At 38.0% G+C, this 15,354-nt stretch overlaps 1 protein-coding gene across 6 annotated transcripts in view; it reads right to left on the minus strand.

Moving 5' to 3' along the window:
* Window positions 1-15,354, minus strand: part of POC5 (POC5 centriolar protein) — a 40,669-nt gene that overhangs the window by 21,200 nt on the left and 4,115 nt on the right. For 5 of the 6 annotated variants that reach the window (XM_068533476.1, XM_068533467.1, XM_068533460.1 and 2 more), the window contains exons 3-6: window positions 8,603-8,744; window positions 6,718-6,804; window positions 3,399-3,604; window positions 1,343-1,519 (exon numbers count right to left, since the gene is read on the minus strand). In XM_068533476.1, the coding sequence (XP_068389577.1) occupies window positions 1,343-1,519; window positions 3,399-3,604; window positions 6,718-6,804; window positions 8,603-8,744 (612 nt within the window). The remainder of the gene's footprint in view (window positions 1-1,342; window positions 1,520-3,398; window positions 3,605-6,717; window positions 6,805-8,602; window positions 8,745-15,354) is intronic. The other variant, XM_068533489.1, reaches the window with a different exon arrangement.

The following is a 15,354-nucleotide window of genomic DNA, read 5'->3' on the forward strand; positions in this document are numbered from 1 at the left end:
ATATACAATGGAGTATTACTCAGCCATAAAAAGGAACGAAATTGAGTCATTTGTTGAGACGTGGATGGATCTAGAGACTGTCATACAGAGTGAAGTAAGTCAGAAAGAGAAAAACAAATATCGTATATTAATGCATGTATGTGGAACCTAGAAAAATGGTACAGATGAGCCAGTTTGCAGGGCAGAAGTTGAGACACAGATGTAGAGAATGGATATATGGACACCAAGGGGGGAAAACTGCGGTGGGGTGGGGATGGTGGTGTGCTGAATTGGGCGATTGGGATTGACATGTATACACTGATGTGTATAAAATTGATGCCTAATAAGAACCTGCAGTATAAAAAACCAAACAAAACAACTAATACTAAACTTTCATTGGGTTAAAAAAAAAAAAAAAGTGGAAAAGGGCAGGAATTCTAAGATACTAGTAATAGTCCATTAAGCTGTGTAGTGGCACATGGCTGTTCACTTTATTTTCAAAAACTGGACATGCATATATACTCTTTGCGTGCGACACTTTTGAAATAAAAAAAGTAAATTTAATAAAATATTTTAAAACCTTAGGAGAGAATTTTGAGGGTAATAGAGAAAATGACTAACATTAGTATCTATTGTTTCAAAAAAGCGAACTACGTAAAATGATCAATTTTACACTGCACCCCATAACACCCCCAAAAAAGTATATTTAAAAAAACCGATAATCTTATCTAGTTCATTAGAACAATGAGTGCTGCATCTGCAGACAAGTAGCAGAGGTGTCTGCTGTGAGTCCCTCTTCTCTGAAGGTCACCATCCTCCTGGGGGAGCTAGAGATTTGCTGCCCATCTGCTTTGTTCAAGGTGCCATTGGGAAGCACAAAATTAGCACAGATTTGAACCCTACTCTCAAGTTCTTAAGAGGCTGACAGAAAGTGAAATAAACAGTGCTCTTGTGCTTATCAACAAAATGAAGGACTTCATTAATGAATAAAGACATATCACAGATAGAATGTGGGATACTTACGCCCCTCCGAAAGGATGGTTTAAAATGTGGGTAATGCTGGTTCCCTGACATTCTCTTAAGGGCAGTTAGGAAGAAAAGATTGGGAAGTAAAAACTAGTGTTCCCACACTTAATATGCACTCTTAAAGCACACCAAACATGATGGCAAAGATAAAATGACATGATCCTGGCACATTTAATGTGAAGAATAAATCTTATTTCTATGCATCTATTATTCTACCAGTTTCTGAAATGATCTTCCCTTTGTATCTTGTAATGATCTAAACAATCAGTTCCTGGCATTTATTACCTAGCAAGACATTTACTGAATCTCAGTTAAAAAGCAGTATGAAAAAGAAGACCTCATCTTTCCTCCCAATGGAGACTTCATAGGTTTTTTGCAGCTCCTTCAAGCTGTTGATCTGGCTGCACAGTTGTTTTATATCTGCTGCATGCTTTTCTCTCTCTTTTTTCATTTCCATTCGGTGCCAGTCAATAAAATTCAGTCTCCATTTACTTAGTTCAGATATGACGTTTGTCTGAAAAATAAATATATTGACAATTAAGTAGTCTGTTCCTTAATACCGCTTCATAAAATGACACTGAAATTAAGAAAAATTTTTAAAAAATCAGAACAATCAACATAAGAGCTATTAAAAAAAATCCACTAATGAAAACATCTGCAAGTTCAACAGTCACAGCTCTTCTTAGTTCACATTCTCCATACTAAAGACATGATTTTTTTTCCCTATTTTAAGTTACTTTGTATGAAACCTTAGTGTCATTAAAATTTTTTTTAGGTCTCATTCATTAATAAACAGTTCCTTTGTTTACTCAAGGACTTAAATATCTGTATTAAGGTGGATCAGAGAAAAAGGAAATGCAGGACTATGGCCTAGGCTGAGCCACAGGACTGGGATATTACTTATATAAAGATGAACAGTGGAAACCATTGGAGTTGATGCTTTCTTCCTCCAAATCATTCATCACAACAGCCACCTTACAACAAATTGCTAAGACTGATCCCTTTTCACCCTACTGACTGGCATAAATAAAAAGACCAAATAATCATGTTATCAAAAATTGGATAACAGTATCAAAAAACTGGGTAACAGTATGGTTAACTGAACATAGGACAATTTTTAAATGGTTGGTGGTACATTACTCCAATGGACTTAATGCCACGATTACAAGTATGAAACCTGTTCCCTGGGGAAAAATGATAGAAATTATACTAAAAGATTACTTCTAGAATTTAAGGTTCCAAATAATGGAGAAAATATAGATGCCACAAAACTCTCATGACCATAATTTCTCCATATATGTGAATACTCAGCTTAGTTTTCTCAAACTATGTTTCAGAAAAACTGTCATTTTCTCCATTATATTTTAAATAGCAGAAAAACTGCCATTTCTGGATTACTTTGTTTTATTTAGAGACCACTAACATCACCAAAATAAAAATCAATTTTTACTGATCTATCAGTTATACACTGTGGTTGCTATAAGATTGGCTATAAAATGAATACATGTTGCTAAAATTGGGTCTTATGCTTCATATAAAAGGAAACATTTCCATTAGTCATAGGTATGATGTGGGAAAGGCTCAATAGGTGTCTCTCTCAGTCACACAGGCTGAGCCTTTCAAAACATTTTGAGAAGTTCAGTAGCACATGCAGAGCTGTTCCAGCAACTATTTAAAACCTTGCTATTGAAAGTATGGCTTCTGAACCATCACCTGGGAGCTTGTTAGAAATGCACCATCTTAGGGACTTCCACGGTGGCGCAGTGGTTAAGAATCTGCCTCCAGTGCAGGGGACATAGGTTTGAGCCCTGGTCCGGGAAGATTCCACATGCCACGGAGCAACTAGGCCTGTGCTCCACAACTACTGAGCCCGCGCTCTAGAGCCTACAAGCCACAACTACTGAGCCCATGTGCCACAACTACTAAAGCCCGGGAGCCTAGAGCCTGTGCTCCACAACAAGAGAAACCACCACAATGAGAAGCGCGCACACAGCAATGAAGAGTAGCCCCCACTCACTGCAACTAGAGAAAGCCCATGTGCAGCAACGAAGACCCAATGCAGCCAAAAATAAATAAATAAAACTAAATAAAAAATTAAAAAAAAAACTGGTACAGGTCTAACTATGTGCGTTTCAAAAAAAAAAGAAATGCACCATCTTGGACCATGGCCAAGACCGACTGAATAAGAAGCTGCAGTTTAACAGAATCCCCAGGTGATTCATACGGACGTTAACGATTGAGATGCACAGATTTAAGACACTGTACTGATCTAAGGCAACTAAAGTTTTTTTTTTTTAACTTTTAATTCAAAGAAAAGAAGAATAAACAGTGGAATCAAGAGCAAAACTGCTATACTACATATTAAACAATGTAAGTGAACACTGTAATAATACCTTAAGACCTGAACTCCAATGATCAAGCACATTTTCCATCTTTTGAAGGTTTTCATCAGAAATAAGAAAATCGGTCCCAACTACTTCATGGGCATCTACAGGACTAGCATTAGACCTTGGTGAGGGAGAGTCAACTAAAAGATTCGAACTGAAAAAGTCCATAACCAGGTGAGGTGACTTCCTTGGGGACAACACTGGTGATGACCCTAGAAGAAAAGAAAAGTTGGAGTGGTTAGCTAAATTGAAAATAACCCAAATTGGTAAGGAGTTATACTGGAAGCCTACAAGATGTCAGTTATCTATGGAGGCTGAGGAAAATGCAGAGAATGGACTTTCAGTGTACTGACTCTGGCTATTTTAAATTTCAGTATTGTCACTGATTTAGGACTGACCAGCACAAGAAGTCTCCTACACTTCCCTCCCCCACCCACAAATGACCTCTATCCCAAATAAGGATGTTTCATATACCTAGGTATAGCCTGAGCTGAAACTATTATCATTCACATCATCATAGCAACATTTACTAAGTGCTTTTTATGTTCCTGTAATAAAAACGTCATAAGGATTAGCTCATAATACACACTACTCTAAGAAAAAGGTATTATTATCTCCATTTTACTGATGAGGAAACTGAGGTTTAGAAAGGGTTAAGTAGTTGACCAACGTCAGAGTGGCTGTATATAAGTCATTATTACTTTATGTAAAACAATGGGGTGGGGTTTTTTTTAAAATTAATTAATTAATTTATTTATTTATTTTTGGCTGTGTTGGGTCCCCGTTTCCGCACGAGGGCCTTCTCCAGTTGCAGCGAGTGGGGGCCACTCTTCATCGCGGTGCGCAGGCCTCTCACTATCGTGGCCTCTCTTGCTGTGGAGCACAGGCTCCAGACGCGCAGGCTCAGTAGTTGTGGCTCACGGGCCCAGCTGCTCCGCGGCATGTGGGATCCTCCCAGACCAGGGCTCGAACCCATGTCCCCTGCATTGGCAGGCGGACTCTCAACCACTGCACCACCAGGGAAGCCCCTGGGGTGGGTTTTAACACTACTAAAATTCAACACTATAAGAGACTAGTTTAGTTTATCAGACAGTCAGTTGTAAGGCACCCTGTGAGCCTTCAACATATAGGTGAGAAATATATGTATCTATATATATGTATGTACATATGTACATCACTCCCACCTCCTTCCCATGTACATGGGGGGTTGGTGTGAGAGCCAGAGCCAGAAAGAGAATTGGTATCTATCTTTAAAAAGCACAAAAATAGAAAAGTTACTATTTTATCACACATGAATATTGGAATTACAGACTATTCATCATAATTTCTCATGTATCTCACACTTTTACTATAAGGGTCCTAATAACCAAGACTGAAGGGCTTTCCTCTTTTCCTTACTGAATGTATCAAACAAAGAATAATCTACTATAGAACTTGTTATTTAAAAGTAAATCTTTCCAGAATACTTTGCAAAAGGGAAAATCGTTCCCTAATACATATATTTTGTGTAAAAAAATGTATCAAAAAATGGTTCAGGCTAGTCATACAATGAAACACTACCTACATGTTCTGAAGATGGTTAAGGAACCCAAAGAAAAAGGCAGAATGACAAAGTACATGAATATTCTCTTTTACTACAATTAGATCTGCACTCAGGGAAAAAGCATGGCTCTGCTTTTTTTTGTTGTATTTAAATATATACTCACCTTTTAAAAAATAACATCAACTTAATAATTTGGGAGGCTCCAAGTCTTCCATTTATAAGTGAGAAAACTAAAGGATAGAGGCATTTCTTATATGGTGGCTTAAATGGTCCTTACATTAAATAACACTGAATCACATAGTAAGAAAAGTCTATTTTTATTATTCTATGTGAAAGAAAAAGTTTCAGTCTGGTGTTAGTATGCTTTTACAACCTCTTTAACACTTGCTAATCTCACCCTTCAACAAAGAAAAAACAGACTTCAGGCTGAACATATCATCACTACTAGTATTCAATCAAAATTTAACAACTTTGTTTTAGTTGCATTTATTTTAACCATTGCTTTCTAATTGTAACAAGTATATATTATTCTTATGCGATAATCAGTAATGACAGATATAAATTTTCCTTTTAAAATGGATTTAAGCTAAAAATGAATATATCTAAAGAAAAACACTAAATGATAGGCCAGATGGTATAAAGATGGGACAAACATCATTAAGTTTGTACATGGATGCCTGAAAGCTGGGAAATAATGTTCTGGTTTATGAAAAAAATTAAATTGGCCAAAATGATATCCCATTAAATCTTTAAAAATATCTGCCCTTTGGGACTTCCCCGGTGGTCCAGTGGGTAAGACTCCACACTCCCAACACAGGGGGCCCGGGATCGATCCCTGGTTGGGGAACTAGATCCCTCACGCATGCCACAACTAAAAGATCCCACGTGCTGCAACTAAGACCCAGCACAGCCAATATAAATAAATAAATATAAAAAAAAAATCTGCCCTCTAATCTAGCAGTTTTAAGAAAAAAATGTCACACATTATAATGCAGTAACCTGTCTTAATTGTAGTATCTGGACATCTTGCAAAATAATTTATTTTTTTTAAAGATTTTTTTGATGTGGACCATTTTTAAAGCCTTTATTGAACTTGTTACAATATCGCTTCTGTTTTATGTTTTGTTTTTTTGGCTGAGAGGCATGTGGGATCTTAGCTCCCCAACCTGGGATTGAACCTGCACCCCCTGCACTGGAAGGTGAAGTCTTAACCACTGGACTGCCAGGGAAGTCCCCAAAATTATTTAATTTTATTTATTTATTTTTATAAATTTATTTATTTAATTTATTTATTTTTGGCTGCATTGGGTCTTCGCTGCTGCACACGGGCTTTCTCTAGTTGCAGTGAGTGGGGGCTACTCTTCGTTACGGTGCGCGGGCTTCTCACTGCAGTGGCTTCTTTGTTGCAGAGCACAGGCTCTAGGCACGTGGGCTTCAGTAGTTGCAGCATGCAGGCTCAGCAGTTGTGGCTCGCGGGCTCTAGAGCGTGGGCTCAGTAGTTGTGGCGCACGGGCTTAGTTTGCTCCGCGGCATGTGGGATCTTCCTGGACCAGGGCTCGAACCCGTGTCCCCTGAATTGGCAGGCAGATTCTCAACCACTGCACCACCAGGGAAGCCCCCAAAATTATTTTAAATAGTATTACTTAATAAATTAGCAATAATAGCATTTAAAAATCCTGCCAATAAGTAATATGCTGCAATCATTCCCCTTACTACATAGATAATATTCACCAAGCACAAAATGTTGTATATTAATAAAAATAAGCTAAGGAAAAGTCATACCGTCTGTCTTTGAATGACTTGAAATATTTAAATCACATCTTTTTCCAACTTCCATCCTCGTTTCTCTTACTGCAGGGCTATTTCCTGCTGAAAAGAAAGAGATTTTTCTTTTAATTAAACCTAACCAGTCTTATGTAGAATGCCTAATCACACATACCTAATTTAAGAAGGTAGCTGTACACAAGTCAGATTTTAGAACAAGGAAAATACAGTATGCTGGGGATACAGGAACATTAAGACAAAGAATAGGAAGAAAGAAAAAAATTTGACTAGAAAAGTCTTATTGTATCATTAATAAGCTCAATTCACCCAAAAAATATGAAAAAGAATTCAGTCTACTAATGGCATTCAATTCACACTAAAAGAGTAAGTGGATGAATGACATTAGAACTTAGAAAAGCTGTCTTATCCTACAACACTGGATATTTCCGGGGCCCACTGCTTTTCACTAGCTGCATTCAAACTAAAGTGACACCGGTTACCCCCAAATAGGGACTTCTTTACTTCCACCTCAGAAACCTTTAGTCAATACATGGCGAAAAGGAAACTGGGAAAAAAACCTCACAAGGATGGCTGTGTCAGAGGCTTACAGAGACTTTGCCAACTTCAACACACCCTATTTATACCAAGCAATGGCAATACCAAGAGTAAAGAGAATGGGATAAATTTATGTAGTCCATTCTAACCAAGTCTGTGTGTGAATCAGGATATCTAAACTCACTGCATGTTGTATGCTTAGATCTCAAATCCTTTTTGAAAAGGGCAGACCATAAACAAATGAATACTATCTTACATGCTAGAAAAGACCAGGGTTCTTATGTCCCAAGTGATTGCTTTAAGAGAGTATTCAGCACTTTGGGTTTGCTCAGTAGGAAGTGCATATAATCAAAACATGGTCAAGATCACTAATGGAGAATGAATAAATTCAAGGGTCATATCTCTTGAAGATCAACAGAATTTGGGCAGAAAGTGTTCAGTGTTAGTACGTTTCAGTGTTAGAAGAAATATGTATGTTTTGAGGTTCTGGTCCTATTTGTTGATCCAGTGCAGTAGGCTGAGAAGCAATGAAAACTCCATGTCTACAGAGGGAGAGGAACAACAGACACTAGGGCTGTGACTTATCAGGAACCCAAGAGCCTGCTGGCTCTGACCAGGCTGTGCCATGTGCTTCAACAAGGGATCCTTGGAGTTATGCTTATTGTTGATAACCGCCCATTATCAGGGCTGTTTTAGGAGGGCTATCTGTGCCCCTTGAAAGAACACTTGTTTTGAGTGAGCTGTTTGGAATCTTGTATCGAATAAGGAACAGATAGGTAAAAGGAGCTTTATCCTCCTTTCTCTACCTTTCACTCACTCATCTATCAACACACATCCTGGTTTGTGTTAGTTCTCAATTCTTTCAGCGACACAGTTCAAAGATGGGTTCGCCTTTGCGGTAACAATCCAAACAGTCCTCCGGGTCCGTATAAATACTGCTGACAAAGTCCCAGCACATGGTTCATGAACTTAAGGGGTTCTGAGGGCTACCTATAGACCATCTCTAATTCGGGGGCTTGGGCATTTCGTTTCCAGTGTCTCCTGGCATAAAACCATTGTAACACGTACAGAGATGCAACATACTCCGCTAAGAGACGTAATTGCTACAGTGTTGCTCTAATTTTATGACTTTTCATAAAATAGCTAAACGAAGTTCAAATAAAAATCCAACTGTTATATAAGAGCCAAGAAAAACGTATTAAAATGTAAAATTTCCCCCAAATTGTAGTGGTATACACTGTTGATTGAGAAGAATCATTAGAGAAGTATTTTCACAATCAAAAGTCAATAGCATTAAACAACTCAGTAACATCTTAAATGAAGAGACATCTCAAAAAATATACATAACCTGGATTTTGAAGAATATCATCAATTATAGTAGGAATTCTAATATCTGGCACCACTTCTCCCTTAGAATGAGACGGCTGTGAAGCACTTGATTCAATATTTGGAGTCACTATAGCATAACGAAGCAGCTCTTCATACTCTTCCTATGAGAAGCCAACAATAAATAATGTATTATATCCCTGTCACAAGGGACACTCAGGCAAAAGAATGGTAAAGGCACAAAGATGTTCTCTACTTCAGTTCCCAAAATAGTGTGCCTAAACGATAGTAAGGAATGTGTACTTTTGATTTATGTTTTTCACTCATCATTTACTCACTCTTGTAGTTAAGTAAAATTTCTTAAAAACAAGCAAAAAATCCAACAAACATACCTACCCAAATTTCTTCTAGTGCTAATGCCTTAGTACCCATATTCCTTCAGCATGTCGATTTAAAACGGTGCCACAGATTACCTAGAGCAGTTTCCTGAAGCTGATCAACATCTACAACACAGAAGAGCCCTCTTTCAATTGGCAGCTGCTCGCAGGTGGGAAAAGACACAGCAATTTCTCTGCTTTTCTGAAATTTAGTTCTAAGACGCTGCTCCCAGAGACTCCACAACAGGAAGCTCTAGGGATGAAAAGTAGTTTTGGCTCTGATCAATCCCTGCTCCCACCCAATTCTACAACAACCCTGAGTCTCTTTTCATATGTAAGCATGGAAAGAGTATGAGAGGGCTACTGGAAGAGAAAGAATACTGAAGATAGAAACAGAACACAATGCCAACCTGCATTCTACCTGCTGGCACATCATGGCGCATGCCAAAGGAGGATGAAAAAAAAGCACGCCACGAAGTGTAGACCTTACAGGAATATTCCTCAAGTTAAAAAAAAAAAAAAAGTGGAATTTCCTAATATAGATAGTTAGATATTTGTTTAGCCAAACCAAAAAACTCTATCAGTGAAGTAAAAAATATACTGGAACTTAGTCTCCATTCAAAAGGGGTTGGTCACTGAGGCAACAAATATTCCTATTCAGGAGTAATTTCTAAGGATATTACGCCATGGACCCAGAGAACGTCTTTGCAGTAAAAATGGGGTGAAGATTTTCAAGAATGTGAAATGTCATTATTCTAAAGAATTATTTAATATTAATTTTTCTCCATAAAAAGTTTAGTTCAGATATAGAAAATTCCACTATCATCATTTCATTAGTCATAACCGTCTTATTATTTGATTCACCTTCAGGATGAAGAAAAATGATGCTAAAAATTACCTCCTTGAAGTGTCACAGTAAATATCTGCTGAACTGGGGCTTCCCTGGTGGCGCAGTGGTTGAGGATCTGCCTGCTAATGCAGGGGACACGGGTTTGCGCCCTGGTCTGGGAAGATCCCACATGCTGCGGAGCAACTGGGCCCGTGAGCCACAACTACTGAGCCTGCGCGTCTGGAGCCTGTGCTCCGCAACAAGAGAGGCCACGATAGTGAGAGGCCCGCGCACCGCGATGAAGAGTGGCCCCCGCTTGCCGCAACTAGAGAAAGCCCTAGCACAGAAACGAAGACCCAACATAGCAATCAATCAATCAATCAATAAATCTTAAAAAAAAAAAAAAATCTGCTGAACTGAGTTAACAGAGATTCTGTCTAAAGCAAAGAAAGAACCTTACCTTTAATAAGACCGTTATGATATGGTATAGGTGTTTGAAAATTAGCAACCCTTACTTTTTCCCTATGTTTTCTATGAGTAAGAATATTTAACTGTCTAAACACACTCAAGTTTCTGGCCATGAATATATCAGAGTGTCTTGTGTTTTCCAAAAGAATACATGTAATTGCAGTCAGAGTTCTGAAGTCAGAACTACCTTGTAGACTATGTAAGTAGTCAATATCAATACGTTTCAAACTAGTTTCCAAGAAGGTACTTCAGGGAATCCACAATATTTTCTTCATATTTCATTTTTAAGCTATTTAACTCTTTAAAAAACTAATAAAAGAGCATACACTATCAAAGGTGCCATATATACTAAATTTTAACAGGCCAGAAGCTGTATATTATTAAATTTGTTTGTTGACTGGAATAAAGCTCCTTGTGCCATTGATGTCAAATTCTTGTGAATGTGTCATAGATTGGAAAGGTTGTAGCTCTGTACATTTTTTGTTGTTATTTTAACTTCACACCTGTACACATCTGCTCAAGTAAGCTGTACAGGTGAGCACACAACTATGACATAAGTGGTCCACGCCAACTACCAGCCACTCAAACTCAAGCACATCTGATGGGGCCAGTCCCTCCTTATGACACGAGAGTGATGAGCTGTGTGGTAGCCAGTGACTTCACACCTTGTCACATGCTTATCATTAGCACTTATTCCAAGTTTGAGTCTTTGGGTGCTGCTTGTGTGATAAAAAAGTTTGAAGAGGTGATAGATTTTTGTTGGTGATTCAACACTGAATCAAAAATTTCCTAGCAATTCTTTTTTACACTTCAGTTTAACTGAAAATGAGATATGTTATTAAAAATCTACTATTTTCAACTACTTATATTGAGAATCAGAATTTTCTTGTTAATTTGTAACCCAAACAAAATATAGAAGTAAACTGGATACTTAGGTTTATAATACTGCACCGGCCTTCGAGGATCCCCCAATTTCAAATGTGCATTTATCAAGGCAGCTCCATTGTTTTTCCTTACTGCTTTTATGAGAAGTAAATGCCACAAATTTGAATTTATGAAATAAATCTATACAACTGTAGTTTGGCTTTAATCTTTTTATATTGGAATTTGAAGTAAAATTGTTCGAAGAAAGAGTTTATGCTTGACAGATGTTTATGCTTGGTAGATGTTTGAAAACTGCTAGTCTTTAGGGGAATTAAATGTAAAGGAGTGACTTGATTTCAGTTTCAACCTTGATTTAACATTTAACATAGATTACTTACCTGCAGTAAATTTTAGTCATAGCAAATACCGATTTTTACATATATTAAGGCTAGCAACAGAAGAGAAACAGAGATATTGCAAAGAGAACACTGTTAGAAAACTCAATCATCATAATCTCCTTCATATTGCTATAGTCAGCTCCTTTGTCAGTGATGTCCTCTTCATGACAATAAGCACATGTCTGAGTTTTAAACTTACATTTCCTGATAGAAAGTAAGAGTCAGTATTTCACATAATGGTTATCACTGAGGTTGAAGGCTCTTATCAGAAAAAAAAATCATTTAGGGTATCAGAGATACAACATTTAATTTTTATGTAAACAAAAATAACTAAGTCTTTAAATAGATGTAAAAAGCCTTAGGTTTATATTTCCTAAACCATATCAGTTTTCCAGTTACTAGAATAAAAGGAAATTCCCAAATAGTCTGATAACTTGAGGCCATACACAAGATATTTCACTGGTTCCTACAACCCTGAATGTATGAGTCAGTCCTAATGAGCTAACTATCAAAATACATAAAACTTTAAGTACGATAACTTACTATGGTAGAGAGGCTAACAGCTCAGCAGCATCCATTTCCCCTTTATTCCTCTAAGTTAATAAAACTGCAGGGTTTTACCTAGGCAAATGGGTACCCACAGACATTTCTCAGCCTCCTTCGCAAGCAGGTGTGGCCAAGAGACCTGGTCTATGGGATTTGAATGGAAACGATGGGTGCAACTTCAGATCAAGTCCTTAAGAAAGAAGCTGCTTGCTTCCTATTCAGCTTTTCCCATGGGCTAGAGGTTGTAGTGAGTCAGTGCACTCACTGGCAATGCAAACACAGTCAACCTTAGGGCAGGGTCGAGCAGCAGGAGAGAAAAGACTAGGTCCTCAGATGACCACAAGACTATGTACCAGCTCAGATTTTTATAAGAGAGAGAATCAGACTTTAAGCCACTCACTTAAATCACTCTTGATTCCTGTTAAAGCAGCCAAAACAACATCCCAGTATAATTTGCAAACAGCCAAAGTAAACTTTTGATTTTGGCAAAGAACATATAAAAGTGTGGCTATTATGGAATGAATTTTTGTTCCTGCAAAATTCACATGTTGAAGTCCTAATCCCCTGGTGTGCCTGTATTTAGATAGGGGGCCTTTAAGGAAGTAATTACATAATTAAGGTTGAATGAAGTCATAAGGGTGGAGTACTGATCTGAAAGGATTAATGTCCTTATAAGAAGAGAAAACAAAGAGCTCTCTCTCTCTCTCCCCTACACACATGTACCAAGGGAAAGGCCATGAGAAGGTGGCCGTCTGCAAGCCAGGAAGAGAGCCCTCTTCAGAAACTGACCCTGTCAGATCTTCATCTGGTGCTCCTAGGATCCAGAACTATGAGAAAATAAATTTTTGTTTAAACAACGCTGTCTATGGTATTTTGTTATGAGAGCAGGAGAAGATTAATACAATGGCTATCTTATATTTGTATTTTGATGTCAATTAACTTCTTAGCATCTCCTTCCTCTGGAGGCAGTTACAACTAGATGTAGCCAAATCAGCTCTGCTCGGTTAGTTTATTACCACAGGAATAAACTGTGCCTCTAGGAATGGAGGGGAAGTGAAAGTCAGAGACTTTAACTTGTGGCTTCCCTAGTTTGACCTCTGAAAAGGGAGAAAGATCCAAACATATGTTTCCAAGTTCCCACAACAATCATTATGAGTTAAAGGGGATGTAAACAGGTATACGTTAATAGGATTCGATGTACATATACATTTTAACTTACTTTAAAGAAAACAAGTTTAAAAAATCAGTTATTTGAACAACTATTTTAGTTTCATATGTGTAGATACAGGCCAAATGGGTTATTTTTTTTAGTTAAGGATCAAAATAAATAATATTGTCTTTCTTAACTGTCAAAGATAACCTGCCTTAAGGTAAACAAGAATCCTAAAGTAATAACCCAAACTTGTAACCCTGCCCCTCCCCCCGCCCCCCTCCCCACACCCAAGAGCTGGACTGACGTGAGCCTAAAATACAGCTGAACCCATGCATACCAGGTGCGGTCAGGACAACTGGCTGATATTTTTGAGTTGTGCTTAGAGGAAATTGTAAGTGAATAAGCACTATGGATGCTGCCCCTCCCTCCACATTTATCATCAACAGTTTTATGAAGCATTCACATATCTGAGACAGTAATAAAAACGCCCTTAAGAGGAATACTGATTTATGAGGGGCTTTTGTATTAAGTGTTTGGTGTTACATGTTTACTATATATGTTAAATTATATAATTATTTTATGCTATTTTATTTTTAACATCATTTTTGGTATTTCATTTTGAAATGTTTCCAGTAATGGAATATGGGCAGCTTTTCAATCTCAGGTGGGGTGACATTCTAAGTAGGTAACCAATAACACAAAATGATTTCTGGCATGTCTAGAAGATTCTTCCCCCTCCCTCTCTTAAAATTCTACTCTAGACATTTCTTTTGATGTAAAGCTTTGTTTCTTGACAAAATGACAACTTGAGATCTTATAAGGTGTTTACATTTTAGTATTAAAGGGTTCTGGACCCAACAATTACAATGTGTGAGTTTTTTCCCCACCACCACCAAGCAATTCTCAGACACCACTTGGGTGTCCTATAATTCAACTCAATTCTGACACTTTCCACCAGAGATAGCATCAGATTCCAAAGGTGAAGGGATCAGTCCCACAAGACTGCCCTCCCCCACCCCACAACTTCAGATGCCAGTCGCAAGTCGAGGTTATCACCTGTGCTTCTGACCAACCAGCTATGGACTGGAGGTTCCAAAGACCCACTCCTTGGGTTTGAGTAATTTGCTAGAGGGCTCACAGAACTCGGAGAAACATTTTACTTACTAGATTACCAGTTTATTGTAAAAGGATATAACCCAGAAATAGCCAGATGGAAGGAATATACAGGGCAAGGTATGGGGAAGGGGCATGGAGCTTCCGTACCCTCTCCTGGCAGGCCAGTCACCCAGCACTCACACGTGTTCACAAACTGGAAGCTCCCCAAACCCAGTCCTTTTGGGTTTTGATGCAGGCTTCATTAAATAGGCATAATTGAATAAATCAATGACCACTGGCGATTGATTCAACTTCCAAGACCCTCTCCCCGAGGTCAGGGGGGTGTGACTGAAAGTTTCAACCCTCTGATCACATGGTTGTCTCTCCTGGCAACCAGTCCCCATCCTTAGGTGAGGTCCAAAAGTCACATCATCAACATAACAAAAGATACCATCATTCTCACTAGTTAGGAAATTCCAATAGGTTTAGGAGCTCTGTGCCAGAAATGGGATGAAGACCAACTATTTATTTATTATAACTCACAATATCACAGGTATAAATAAGTTAATCAGTTCTCTCCTGAAGGAAGTTTGGATATGGCAAAGATGAAGGGTGCAGGATAACACTGTTGCCTAAAGAGATTGCACTATATGGGAGAGGTAACATCCAAAGGGAAGGCAAGGATGAAACATCTAAGTCACAATTCCAGACCACTTTTACCCTAGTAAATATTCACAGATACTTTTCCAATAGCTTCCCAATTCCTAAACCTGTCATTTCAATTAAAGGAACACATCTGTTTCATAAAATATTTCCCTAAAGCTTCTGTCATCTTATACAGTGCCAATAAAAACTTACTCTACTTAGGCATAAACATACCATCCAGCTTTTCCCCTTTTAAGTAATATAACCATAAAGCCCAAGATATACCGTGTCAGTATTCTCTCATTTAAAATCTACTCTAGAAATCTGAATCCATATTTTTGATGATAAAACACTTAGAATTAAAAGAAACTGAAAACATTTCATATAAAAGCCACGCCT

This window comes from Eschrichtius robustus, chromosome 2 (assembly GCF_028021215.1).
Source record: "Eschrichtius robustus isolate mEscRob2 chromosome 2, mEscRob2.pri, whole genome shotgun sequence".
Taxonomy (NCBI): Eukaryota; Metazoa; Chordata; class Mammalia; order Artiodactyla; family Eschrichtiidae; genus Eschrichtius; species Eschrichtius robustus.